Source organism: Fopius arisanus, unplaced genomic scaffold (assembly GCF_000806365.1).
Source record: "Fopius arisanus strain USDA-PBARC FA_bdor unplaced genomic scaffold, ASM80636v1 scaffold00069, whole genome shotgun sequence".
NCBI classification, from domain to species: domain Eukaryota; kingdom Metazoa; phylum Arthropoda; class Insecta; order Hymenoptera; family Braconidae; genus Fopius; species Fopius arisanus.
This window is the reverse complement of record NW_011887808.1, coordinates 376-13,389: the sequence shown is the minus strand read 5'-3', so window position 1 is coordinate 13,389 and position 13,014 is coordinate 376. Positions and strand designations below refer to the sequence as shown.

General features: G+C 37.7%; 3 protein-coding genes across 11 annotated transcripts in view; 1 reads left to right on the top strand and 2 right to left on the bottom strand.

Annotated features, from left to right (window-relative positions):
* LOC105269390 (protein unc-13 homolog B-like) overlaps positions 1 to 3,584 on the bottom strand; it is a 39,001-nt gene extending 35,417 nt beyond the window's left edge. For 4 of the 7 annotated variants that reach the window (XM_011309574.1, XM_011309577.1, XM_011309573.1 and 1 more), the window contains exons 1-10: positions 3,444 to 3,584; positions 2,849 to 3,041; positions 2,278 to 2,307; positions 2,101 to 2,203; positions 1,897 to 2,014; positions 1,698 to 1,821; positions 1,149 to 1,268; positions 905 to 1,074; positions 332 to 516; positions 197 to 229 (exon numbers count right to left, since the gene is read on the bottom strand). In XM_011309574.1, the coding sequence (XP_011307876.1) occupies positions 197 to 229; positions 332 to 516; positions 905 to 1,074; positions 1,149 to 1,268; positions 1,698 to 1,821; positions 1,897 to 2,014; positions 2,101 to 2,203; positions 2,278 to 2,307; positions 2,849 to 2,870 (905 nt within the window). In that variant the 5' untranslated portion in view covers positions 2,871 to 3,041; positions 3,444 to 3,584. The remainder of the gene's footprint in view (positions 1 to 196; positions 230 to 331; positions 517 to 904; positions 1,075 to 1,148; positions 1,269 to 1,697; positions 1,822 to 1,896; positions 2,015 to 2,100; positions 2,204 to 2,277; positions 2,308 to 2,848; positions 3,042 to 3,443) is intronic. The other 3 variants (XM_011309579.1, XM_011309578.1, XM_011309576.1) reach the window with 2 other exon arrangements.
* A 1,428-nt stretch (positions 3,585 to 5,012) lies between these two features.
* On the top strand, positions 5,013 to 7,866 carry CenG1A (Centaurin-gamma-1A). The gene is made up of 4 exons (XM_011309571.1): positions 5,013 to 5,561; positions 5,695 to 7,369; positions 7,448 to 7,592; positions 7,667 to 7,866. The coding sequence occupies exons 1-4, from the start codon at positions 5,396 to 5,398 to the stop codon at positions 7,841 to 7,843; spliced, it is 2,163 nt and encodes a 720-aa protein (XP_011307873.1). The 5' UTR covers positions 5,013 to 5,395; the 3' UTR covers positions 7,844 to 7,866.
* A 1,016-nt stretch (positions 7,867 to 8,882) lies between these two features.
* On the bottom strand, positions 8,883 to 11,400 carry Zwilch (zwilch kinetochore protein). 3 transcript variants are annotated; one of them, XM_011309569.1, is made up of 5 exons: positions 11,241 to 11,400; positions 9,617 to 11,139; positions 9,312 to 9,539; positions 9,123 to 9,235; positions 8,883 to 8,998 (listed from the first exon to the last, which is right to left on the bottom strand). In XM_011309569.1, the coding sequence occupies exons 2-5, from the start codon at positions 11,062 to 11,064 to the stop codon at positions 8,904 to 8,906; spliced, it is 1,884 nt and encodes a 627-aa protein (XP_011307871.1). In that variant the 5' UTR covers positions 11,065 to 11,139; positions 11,241 to 11,400; the 3' UTR covers positions 8,883 to 8,903. The 3 variants fall into 3 exon arrangements, with proteins under 3 accessions (XP_011307871.1, XP_011307872.1, XP_011307870.1); XM_011309570.1 differs by having other exon boundaries at positions 9,617 to 10,956; XM_011309568.1 differs by lacking the exon at positions 11,241 to 11,400 and having other exon boundaries at positions 9,617 to 11,216.
* Between the last annotated feature and the right edge of the window lie 1,614 nt (positions 11,401 to 13,014).

Sequence of the window (13,014 nt, the reverse complement as noted above, 5' to 3'; positions counted from 1 at the left end):
CTTGTGTCCAGTGCTTTGTGAAGGTCAGAAATATCTCATGTATATGTATGATTATTCTAGAAATGATAACTTGTATGGTATTTTTGTTTTGGTGATAACTCATGTAATAGTGCAATCGCCGAATGTTAATTTCTTCGTGAATATATTTTTAAATGATATGACAGGTGAATATTAAAATTCAACGACACCACTATACCTGTCCTCGTAATCCCAAGTGTGTTTCCGCCTTCTGTTTTCCATGTAGAAGATATATATATATATATATATACATATATGAAAAAAGTGTTGAGTAATTTTTCATCGACAGATTGAAATTATTTTGAATATGTACCTGTATTCTTTGTAATGTCTTGGTCGGCTGTTATAAAATAATGGCTCGGAAGACTCTCCACTAGCTTGAGGCAATACTCTAGGCAGTGGAGCTTGATCAGTACAAGGCTGCTCATATCTTGGACTGTGTCCTCGACCACCATATTCATAAACTCCACCAATACGGCTCCCAATACTCGCCGAAATCTACAAATTCGTTTTAATTAACATGTCTTTCAGAGCAAAATCAATATTAAAGATATTCTTCACCCATATATACGCAAAATTCACGTTTTTTTAAATTCTTGGGGAAATTATTGATGCGATTAATATAAAAAGATATAACGTCTTTGCGTTTTGCCATTATTTAATGGCCCACGAAGTTTTGTGGTGTTGCAATTATTTTCCTGCATTTTCTCTACAGTTTTGTAATTCGTTTTGAAAGTTTAGAAAAAACGTAGAAAATTGTTCGCCCCATAAATGTTCATCAATCCTATAGTAAGTTTACCAGAAAAACGAAAAAACGTTTATTTTGGCTCTATATAGGTGTAGGACACGCTTAAACAATATTAGCCGAAAATAAATAGCAGTTTACCTGATGATCATCACGTTCATAGCTGTTCTCTCGAGATGTCTCCAATGAGCGTTGTGGTGTTGCAAGCTGATTTGCCGCTGAACGAAATTGAGATGCTGAACTGTTTGCACCTTGACCCCCCACTGGATAATTCAGATCTGATGTGTAATCAGAGTCCTCGGAGTAGCCAGCTACATATAAAAACAAATTGAAGCATCGAATGCATTTATAATGCATAATGTTAGATAATAAAAAATTAACTTACAGTGTCCAATGTTGTAGAGAATCTGCCTCCTCGCTTGCTCGGCGCGTACCTCTTGGTCCATTGTGGTATTCAACATTTCAAGCTTTCGTTGAAGATCAGCACCTCGTGTATTCTCTGGATCTGCATTTTACGAAACATAACACACAATATGGAAAATTAGCAATATTAATTGATTAAGGATGTTCCACACCCATATATAGTCAAAATTATCGTTTTTTACAACTATTTAACAAATTATACGTGGAATTGATGTGAAAAAATATAACGTTTTTGCTTTTGCCATTATTTAATGGCTCACAAAGTTTTCTGGTGGTGCCACAATTTTAATGCATTTTCTCTACAGTTCTGTTATTCGTTTTAAAAGTTTGCAAAAAGTCTGAAAAATTTTCGCACGACCTTGAAACTTCGTGAGTCATTAAATAATGACAAAACGGAAAAACGTTATATTTTTTCAGGTCAATCCCATAGTAAGTTTGCCTGAAAAATGAAAAAACATCAATTGTGGCTACATATAGGTGTAGAAGAGCCTTAATGTTGTATTTCACTCACCGAAAGGTTGTTCAAAACGACAAGCAAGGAGAAGTGAATGGCCGGTCGGTGATTTGGTACCAACAACCTGGCCTCCCCTCATCTCCAATTCTGAATCGAGACTCATCCATTGTTCGCAGTCGGTCTACAAAAAAAGATAATATTAAAAGACAATATTAAATTCTCTCATACAACCATCGATTCCCGCGGCAAAATTTACCTCATTAGCATGAGAAACATCGGACAACGGTATATATTGATATCCTAATGCTCGATCCCAAATCATTCCTTTACTCCACACTTCAACCAGAAGCCCAGTATTAATGTCGTTTGTTTCACTGCAATCAATAAATTTTATTACTCAGTGCTTAATTGGTCCTGTTTATTTCACCTGCAATAAAACTTGAGTATCAATGATATTTACAATAGGAAATCCTGTTCCCAACATGGAAGAGCCCCTTTAACTGTAATTGTCGTTGATTTAACATTCTGCAACTTCAACGTCACATAGCTATTGAATTGTTGAGCTAGAAAATGAAAAACATGTTTAATTACCCAGAGTGGTGGAAAATTTACGACACAAACATTCATCTCACATTACCTTGTACTCCAACAAATCTGGCTTTCTTCACTGAAACACAAAAAGAATATGACAAATTAGGTCAAAAGGGTTTATGACGTGGAAGCGTGAGAAAATGAGTATAACATCCCAGGGGAATCCCAAAAATTTCAAGAGAATTATGAATATTTTTTTTTCTTGATAAGAATGACAAGTAGAAACTAGGGTAAGCGACAATAAAAACCGCTTTATACATCGAGAGAATGAAGTTTAGAAAAAAAGAAAAATATAGACGACTGCGCGGTGCTATATGCACATGTATCGCGTCATTTGATCATTGAATAGTCCTCCAGTTGAATGCAATATCTACAAATCCAAGAATAAACACAATGAACAATTGAATATATATATATATATGTGTACACTCGATTAACCGAGCATTAGATGTGCTGCTCCGAATTTACTAGGACGTATTGCATACATTAATTAAAATGATAAATTAATCATCGAATGGACAATTGGCAAAAAGCAAATGTCACATTCATCAATGACTGAAGGAATGTTCATTGAATAAAAATAGACAAGAGAAATATATCAATATACATCAACTCACCAGTTACATTTAGAAGTGACATGATCAAAACCGCTTCACTGACAATGAGTCAAATGAAATTGTTGAAAAACCCAGGACAATCCAGGATGTTCATAAATTCCCCATGGAATTCACGAGTTGTCCCCTCATCACGTTGACCCCTTTATGTCATGTATCACGACATGCCGATAATGGAGTCGAACACTAAATTAATCTGAATCACGTAGAACAGTACCTTTTATTCCTCTGAATATAATTAATAGATTAATAAACTATCATGAATCGAGGACTATTTGTTTTTCATTAGTAAATTTTTGACGTGATAAAGGACAAAGTTCAACGGCAGTCCTATATTCATACATCGATTTGTGTATAAGAGTAGATACAGTCACGTTAGGAAACGGGAGCTGCTGCACTTTCTACAACCCGCACTGAGAGTTCTATTTTTTAAATTCACTCTGCGAATTTTTCCTCCTTTTGGAATAATGCATATGTACACTATTGTTGCAGAGAGTGCTGTCTTCCGTTTCTCGAATTATTCAAGTAGAAAAAAAAAAGAAGCTGATAAAGGAAATGAAGAAATCCCGGAAGCCAAAAGCTCACACACTTTACTCACCACTTCACCACAATCGATCTTCGCAATGTGACTCATAGGCGAGAATAAAACCAATGCAACACTTAAAATTCATTTTAGCGGTATGAACTGAACTTTTTTAATCTATCGATCACTCGTCAACCGCCATATAGGTATATTTTATCACATTGACTGGAAGAAAAATGAAATAAATGGGCTATCAGCGGTTTGACTGCCATAATGAGGCCAATGAATTCTATTCACTCCATTCATCAATATATAAAGATAGATTATTTTAATTAGCCTCTCCATTAGATTTATCAGACTTGACGCCAAAATATTCGCGATTTTATCACTATTTATTCGAATGATATAGGCAATTTGGAGGAATTACGTGTAAGTAGCATGTGATTCACAGAATTTAATGTTCTATTAAACATTAATATGCTTGGCCGGACTCATCAAGGCTCCTATGTTGCTCCATATTATCAGCACATGTCATTTTGAGATGACACGAGCCTAACACAATGCAAATCAATGTCTCATCGTAAGTATATTTTAAACTCACAACCTGGACAATTGAACATGACAAAAAAAAAATTCACAGTGAAAAATGATGCCTGTGTTTTGGTTGGTCATTGAAATCGCTTAGATTCAGTGTACATCACTCGATATTTAATAACTAACACAGTAGAGATAGAGAAGAGTAATTTTAGATAAAATAATATTCTCAATACTTGGTGGTATCAGGTGTTATCCGCGTAGAGAAGAGAACCTCGAGCTTTCCTACTATAGCCTTGTATTGTAGCAATTGTGATGTGATAGGAGAGCTTTTGACACACTCAAAGCCATCTTGCCTACGTCAATGTTGGAAAAACATTAAAGCGCCGGCGCTTCAAGCCGGATACCAAGCACGGATATCCAAGGGGTTGGAGGATATGGTGGTTGTGCGGGGGGTGTTGGGGAGATTGGAGATGTGGGGGATGTCGCCCTCCAACTATGAGTTCATCCCCACTATACCCATCACTATGACGTATACGAGACAAGGGGTGAATGCCTACCTCTTCACAGCTATTTTCACCACTCTCATTTTAGAGTCTGCCCAATATCACCCCCTATGCACCCCCAACTCCCACAATCCTCTTCCTCATCAATAACATCACCATTTTATAACTCAATTGCCGGTGATACATCAGATATTGCATACTGCTAGTGAATGGTTATTCCTTTTCCTAGTATTTTCTGCTGCAAAAAAAAACTGCAAAAGAAAATTTAATAGTATAATATAATAATAGTAATAATTTTAACATGTTGTATTTTGATTAGTCATTATAATGAGAATGGCATGCTGAAGGCTTTTCATATTTTTTATGATTGATGATTAATGATTACATTTGGGGCCCTTTTATTATTAATATATTAATATTTTTAGAGCAACGATTTTTCGGGGTGGATAATCTTTTCAAGTAGTCCGAGCCTATGGACCCAGCGCGCCCAGATTTATTGAGTATTTGAGTGCTTTGAGTGATGTCCGCGATATTGGAGTATCGCTATCGCTTCATGAAAATCGACCAAGTAAATATGTGTCTGTTTTTGTCTGTTTGTGAGGTTTGGCACTAGGAGAGAAATTTCGACTGGGTCGCGTTTTGGAGCAGTAGCAGCAGTAGTTGCGTTTTACGTCAACTAACCTGTTCGCCTACCTAATCCAACTCCATACCATGTTTATAAATATAAGCAAATTTGACATTTTCAGTCTCCATTGAAAGATAATAACACAGTGCACATTGATTTTACTGTAGTAAATACGTAATCATCACTGGCCCATTGCAAGTGTGATTATCCATCGTGATGCAGAGTAAAACGGTTATTTGAAAAATTGTACCATATTTTTATTGTATTGTATGTATATATAAGTGAGATTATTTATTTATTCTCTGAATTGAGGAAGTATTCTGTCAAATAATCTTTATTGTGATTACTGTGTCAATGAAACAATGACAAGTGGCCAAAGTGGACACGATTATTCTCTGACGATAAGACATGAGATTCAAAGATTCGAGAGTGTACATCCTTCGATATACGCTATTTACGATCTCATTGATCTTATAAATGACACTCATATTTCCAAACAAATACGAGAACATGTTGTGGCCATTGAAGGTAATTCAATTCAATTTATTACATCATATAAATTTCAATAAAAATTTTCTTCTTTTAGACTTTTCACTTTTTAACACATTTTAATAAGGAACCAATTCTTATTAATTTAGTTTTATTATTTTTCATCTTTCAGATTCATTCGTCAATAGTCACGAATGGACGCTCTCGAGGAATGTCCCCGAGCTCCACCTCGGGATAATCGGTTCCTGCGATTCTGGAAAATCAGCATTGGTTCACAGATACCTGACTGGCTCATTCATGCATGAAGAATCTCCAGAGGGTGGTCGTTTCAAAAAGGAAGTCTTCATAAACGATCAGAGTCATCTTCTACTGATTCGAGACGAGGGTGGCACCCCAGAGGCTCAATTTTCCGCGTGGATCGATGCTATTCTACTTGTTTTCTCACTGGAGAGTGAAGAGAGTTTCTCAATTCTCTGCAACTATTACAACAAAATGTGTTCATTCCGAAATATGTCTGACGTTCCAAAAATTCTGGTGGGTGTTCAGGATTCCATAAACGACACAAATCCCAGAGTTATCAAAGACGTACGACCGAGAAAGCTCTCCTCCGAGTTGCGATGCGCCTATTACGAAACCTGTGCCATTTACGGTCTCAATGTCGAGCGTGTTTTCCAAGATGTCTGTCAAAAAATCATCAGCTCAAATAAATCAGGGCCAAACAAAAATTCACCGCAATTAGCCCCATCTCGTTGCAACGGTCAAAATTCGAGTGACATCGTTGAACCTAAATACTCAATGCCTGTCATTAAAACTTCACTGTCACATGCCAAAGAGGACACTTGCAGTCCCTCCAAGGTCATTCATCAGACCGAAAAATCCGATGAGTTTCTTAGGCCAACGCAGGAAAATATTCCCCAATGTGATACACTGACGAGCGATAGTTTCCACGATTTTAGAAGTTCCATTTTGACACCAACGACAATCAGAAAGTTCAGGCGAAAATCAAATATTTTTACACCGTCTAAAAAGGAGAAGTACAACATGGGTGAGATGGGAGTTGGCAGGGAGATACCAGTTAAACAGGGCTATCTCTTTAAAAGGAGTAGCAAATCGCTGAAAGAACGAAAGAAAAAGTATGTAACTCTGTTAGAGGATGGAAGATTAACGTATCACTGTAGTTTGCATGATTACATGAACGATACCAACGGAAAAGAGATTCTACTTCAATATGTGACAGTTAAAGTTCCTGGAAAGACTCCAAAAGGATCTAAGACTGTGGCAACAATCGATGATTGCTTTGAATTTTCAATTATCTCGTTGGAGAACAAAAGTTGGAATTTTGAAGCGAGCAATGCTGATGACAGAGACTCATGGATTGCTGCCATTGAACAACAGATTTTATCGAGTCTCCAAAATTCCGATGGCGACAAGAAAAATGAGACTGACGCATTCAAGATGATGTGCATCAAGAATAAAGTTTCTGGTAATGATGCTTGTGCCGATTGTGGAGCATCCAATCCTGACTGGGCGAGTTTGAATCTTGGTGTTCTTGTTTGCATCGAGTGCTCGGGAGTTCATAGAAATTTGGGCTCACATATCTCCAAGATTAGATCCTTGAATCTCGATGATTGGTCTGCTGGCCAATTGAGTGTGATGCTGGCACTTGGTAATGATATTGCCAATGGAGTGTGGGAATATTGTCTCGGTGGTAAGGTCAAACCTACTCCAGATTCAAGCAGGGAGGCTAAGGAGCAGTGGATCAGATGGAAATACGAAGAGAAAAAATTTCTTCCTCCAGCCAATCCCAATATCTCCCTTGGAAAACTTCTCATTGACTCTGTTTGCAGGTGAGATGAATCCCTCTTTGGAGGAATGCCAGATAATTTTCATTTCTTGTCATGTATTGTTCTTCTTTTTCTTTTCAGGGGAGACATGAGGGCATTCACTCTCTGTCTGGCACGGTGCACCTATGAAGATGTCAATATTTCTGTAAGTGCTGATGATCTGAGAACACCTCTACATCTCGCCTGTGCTACTGGTAATCTAGCTATGGCTCAATTGCTCATTTGGGTAAGGAAATTAACACTTTTTTCAAATAAAAAACAATGGCCAGCGGTTGGTGTAATTATTACTGAATTTTTAAGCATAAAGCCAATCCTCAAAATCTCGATCACGAAGGACGTACCTGTATGTCATACGTTCGGGCATTGGAACGAACTCTAGACAACACAACCGACTCGATGGAAATGCAAAAGTTACTGCAAGTACTAGAACAAGCAAGCATCACGAGTATGGACGACACGGAAACAACTCAGTATTAAGTATTTTTTTTTAATTAAGTGCATTAACAAAGCAAATTAATAATTGGTACTTACTATTGGTAAGAAATAACTCCACCGAATTTTCCATCTCACTTGATTTTTCCACGTTCTTTGTGTTTCACAAGTTAAGATAAATTTTATTATTTATATATATATGTATACTGCTTGGCTGTTCTGACTCATTTCTGGTGTCTCATCGGATCTGGTTTTAATATAATTGTTTTAATATATTAATTTCCCCACGATATTTAAACAAATTATTATTTTTTAACAATTTTCATTGTCTGTAAATGCTAGGAATGTATCAATTGTATCTTTAAGCATGTGTAAGATGGAACAGTGGACATTCATTATTTTTTCAATAATTTTTTGTGTGTTTTAAAGGTGTTCTTATCGATTTTCTCTCTTATAAATCATTGAATTCCATTCCGGTACGGTTTAGATTTCAATAATCAACGAAAATTATCAATAATTGTCGAAAGTAGAAGTAGATGCATCAGATTTGGTTTTTGCTCAATTTTTCACCTCTCTCTCCGATCGCTGATCAGAAAAATGCATAATACTTAGCAATTAGATAAATTGTTGGAAATGAATTCACCATGTAGATTGGAAAAAAACGCCCAAAGCTGATGAATCTACAGTGTAACAAAGAACACATCACAAATTGAAAGTGAAAATAGAATAATTTATCAATTTATTCGAGTGTAGTTTTCGTCAATGACTGATCAGTACAAAACACTCATAAAAGAAATTCTAGTTATATTTATACATTAAATGTATTAAAAAAATATGCTTATACAATTCTCATGTTGATTAAATATATTGTCATATAATTATTCTGAAACTGTTGAATAATTTTCATCCTCCATTCATCCACTATCATTTTTACCCGAGAGATAATTCCAATCAGAAGTCTCCATGGCAAAGCGGAATCATTTCCTGAGCACTTTGAAGACTGATATCCAGTAAAATATAAAAATATCGGTAAGAATATCGTATGAAACTTACAGACTCTTCAAGATAATTTAAATGACACGGGAGTGACTGTTCTCATTGACAATTAATCATCAGTCGCTAGCTTGAAGTGAATACTACTGCCTGTGGTAACGTAATACATCGGTCCCTCGGTGTCAGTTTCGACCTTCAGCATGTCCTCTGTAAAATCCATTCGAATCATTTATTTAAACAATTTATATGAACCAGAAAATGGAAAACATTTTTCTCGTGTTGGTGATAAAGAATTATTTTACAATTCATAATTAATAATTGATTAATTTACCTGAATTGTATATATTGGGTGGAAATATTGGAGTACGACTGTAATGAGTAACTGAACTATAGCTCTGCAGTGTGACATCAGTAGTCAGCGTGCACATCCACGAGGCAGGGGGCCTAGACAAATATTCATCAAGATAAAAATCTGAACGCACTTTCTGTCAATGGAATAAATAGTCTCAATTTAACGTACATTTTCATCACTTCGGAAACAATATTCTTGGGTGCTGAAACGTTTAATGAATAAATTACGTGATTTTCAAGGTTTTGAAAATTCAGTGGAGAGTCTGGGGCCTTGTAGATCTTCAGAGCTGCTTCAAATATTGATCGAGATACGTCCATACGACAATTCAACTGATCCTGGATCAATTGAAGAAATTCCAAGGACATATGAATCTGTGCGAGAGTCATGAGCTTCTCTCTAAAAACAAGGTACTTAAACAGATTAAAGAACTCTAGCTTGTGCTACACATTAAGTTAAACTGATTGTAGGGATACCTGTATTTTGTAACATCGAACACTCCCTCAGCAACATTATTTAAAATTTTCCTGGCATCATAACTTTCCATTAAATTTCCCGTAGATAATAGATACGTGTAATCCCTAACAAGTTTTTCCAGTCCCATATCAACGACAAGCTCCATTGAAATACTTCCAGCCAACTGAGGAAGTTGTTTTTCAACAGAGTCCAAACCTCCAACGAGTTTACCAAATCTAGTGTCATCTCCAACGTTCAACGAAGGCTTGAAATTACTCATTGAAATAGCTTCAAAAACAGTGTGAATGCAGTCAGTCATGGTTGTATAGCTGTCAGCACCTTTGATGATTCTCCAAAGAATACTGGCAAAATCCTGATCAGGCCGCTTCTCCAAAACTTTCGCCATGTCAGACAATTTTATTTGGTAATCATCTTCACTGGGGCCTTCAGCAACTGATGTATCGTCTATCACTTCTGAGTCATCGAAAGCATCGTCTCCTACTAAAATCTGATGAAGCTTCTTGGTGATTTTACTCGTCGATTCGCGAAACACATTGCTAAAACATTTAGGAAAATTGAGTGGTGCAACGCTATAACGAGAGGACATGTGCTTGGTTTGGTATTCCTCTAGCATTGCCAGGTAGTTTTTCAGCAACAGAAGCTCATTCCAAAGAGACGTAAGAGGACTGGCCTTGGAACCACTAACTACTGAAGCAAAAAGTGTACTAGAAGAGTTCCTCAAGGGTGGAATGAAACTCAGCTCCTCCCAACTAGTCTCTATGCTCAAATACCCTCCATATTCTGATTTCTCCTCGTCCTTCCAATCCACCATCTCCGGATCAACTCCAGAGATTTCATAAACACTATAAATTTTCACCTGTGCTTTCTTCCTATTCTGTAGATTCATTTCATTTTTATCATGTTGAATAAATGGCACTTCCATCTGAATGGCCTCGTGAATCTCAGAGAGAAACATCGTACCACCTAAACATATTCGCAATGTCCTGAAACCACGAGAATCTGAGTGTGAACCGATAAGAATACATCTTTCATTACTTTCCTGAGGATCAGCAAGGACAAAGAGCGGTGTCGTCCACAATTTGGCATTGCTCAGTTTTTCTTGGGTGTAATTCAGGGTTTCAGCTGCTACTTGATGAATCGACATGAATCTCTCCTCGTTCTTCATCCAATTCCTCCTCAATGATGTCCTTGAGACGTTAAAGCTGTCATCTCCATAAGAATGCTCCAGTGGTGATCCAGTGACGTCCAGCATTTCTGAATTTTCATCCCTACCCTTGGGACTCATTATCTTTTCTTCTTCCTCAGGGGACAAATTGCAGATCAGCAAGACTTCCCTGTCCTTTCCAAATTCAGGAAACAAACGTTTAACGAAGGAAAGTTTAACCTTTTCAACGGATAGTCCAATGTGGGCGAGAAATTGACGACTGATCTGGACCTCCTGATCCATTTTTTTGAGAACACACGTGGATTTGTTATGATTTTCAAAGTTTATTTGAATTTATACGGAATTAAACTGTTGACGCTAAATATGAAAATGGTAAAACAGTTGGTCTGAGATTGACAGATACAGGAGATGGAGCCACATGATGGAAGAGGTGGGAGCATTGGTGGTATCATCCTTACCATGCGGTGACATCACCATCGGCTTGGGGTCGATTGAACGCCCGGAACTCATCCAACTCGACCTCTAGTCCTCTAGACAGCTCTAGACTTTAGCCCAAAGAGGATTGACCAAAGTAGAGGCTCAGTTCTGGGGGTTTGAGTCACCCCCGCGGCATCCTAGTACTGCACCCCAAGAGAGGGAGGGCGCCACACGCAATGGGGGTGTCTACCCGTCGGCTGACCCAATAACTGGCTCACAGGCAGTCCCACTGTCAGAGGTGAAAGGTTAATTGGATTTGGTAAAGGGTCACATGGGGGCAAAATTTTAAGTGACTCCATAAAATTTTAAAACTTCAGTGAATACCAATTTGGTAACGCAGAAAATAACATAAACCCTGTCGACTGGTTCCTCTAACAGCGAGACTGCTATACTGAATATTACCAAAGAAGTAACTTCGGTTTTGTTCGACTTGACTGGTGGGGAACACGGCCACAAGTGAGGATTTCGGAGAGTGGGGGTTACGTCCGAGGTTACTCCTCTGACAATATTCACTATACTGAGGCAGTTAGCGAGTCGGCTGACGGGTAGACACCCCACCATTGGGTGCGGCCCCCTCTTTTTCTTGGGGTGGGGTGCTCCCGCAGAACTGAGGCACTCAGTGGGGGTTCGAGTGACCCCACCGGTGTTGTAGTACCTCACCCCAAGAGAAAGAGGGGGGCGCACCCAATGGTGGGGTGTCCACCCGTCAGCCGACTCGGTAACTGCCTCAGTAGCAGTCCCGCTGTCAGAGGGCCCAATCGACTGGGTGAATTTCATTTTCTGAACATTTAAAATTTTTCAATTTCAGTGAATACCTCCTCGATTTCCATGCTCCCCTGATACGTTTATCAAAATTTCGAATTTTTAAATTTCAGTGAATACCTCCTCGAGTTTCATGCTCCCCTGATACTTTTTTGAAAATTTAAAATTTTTCAATTTCAGTGAATACCTCCTCAATTTTCATTCTCCCCTGATACTTTTTTAAAAATTTCGAATTTTTCAAATTTCAGTCAATACCTCCTCGATTTTCATGTTCTCCTGATACTTTTTCAAAAATTTCGAATTTTTAAATTTCAGTGAATACCTGCTCCATTTTTATGCTCCTCTGATACTTTTTTGAAAATTTTTCATTTTTCAATTTCAGTGAATACCAAGTCCTGCCAATTTCAAATAAGGCCCTGAGGCTGCTGCCGATTTCCACGAAGGCTCAGGTGGAACCAGTTTGTACTCAATACGGGGCTTGAGGCCTGAATAATTGATAACATGTAATTAACAAATGTCAAAAAAAAACAATTTTGATCGCTGTATGGTATCTACATGACCTCGAAGTTTCAAAAATAGAATAAACTATAGAAACATTACCCAGTCTCCAAAAATCAGGCAATAACAATAGATAAATTGATTCCTCTTATTTTTTATTAAAAAATAACAGCGACTTACAGCTGATGCAGCAGTTTTCGCAAACGAACCGGCACTCGAGCTGACGGGATTAGAAAACAGAACGTAATTCAATGTATCTGATACTCCCATTCCCGTTACAGAGATCCAATCGAAGTGTTTTTGATGGTCAAGACCAAAATCCACACGCTAAATTCTCTTCAATCAATTATTTTTCACTGACTATTGAATTTTACGTGATTGCAGTGTTTTTTTTAAGAGAATTATTTATTAGGTTAAGAATTTTCGCAATTATCTTATCTCGTCAAATTGAGACTGCCCGCGGTGTTCTGCGCGCATGCACGGTCTGCTATGCGC

Bases quoted from the DNA above. Each gene is read 5' to 3' on its own strand.
- CenG1A (XM_011309571.1), top strand. From the start codon at position 5,396: ATGACAAGTGGCCAAAGTGGACACGATTATTCTCTGACGATAAGACAT. The intron at 5,562-5,694 runs GTAATTCAATTC...TTCATCTTTCAG, and splicing joins ACATGTTGTGGCCATTGAAG to ATTCATTCGTCAATAGTCAC. The intron at 7,370-7,447 runs GTGAGATGAATC...TTTTCTTTTCAG, and splicing joins CTCATTGACTCTGTTTGCAG to GGGAGACATGAGGGCATTCA.
- Zwilch (XM_011309569.1), bottom strand. From the start codon at position 11,064: ATGGATCAGGAGGTCCAGATCAGTCGTCAATTTCTCGCCCACATTGGA. The intron at 9,236-9,311 runs GTACGTTAAATT...ATATTTGTCTAG, and splicing joins GTTTCCGAAGTGATGAAAAT to GCCCCCTGCCTCGTGGATGT. The intron at 8,999-9,122 runs GTAAATTAATCA...TGGATTTTACAG, and splicing joins ACCCAATATATACAATTCAG to AGGACATGCTGAAGGTCGAA.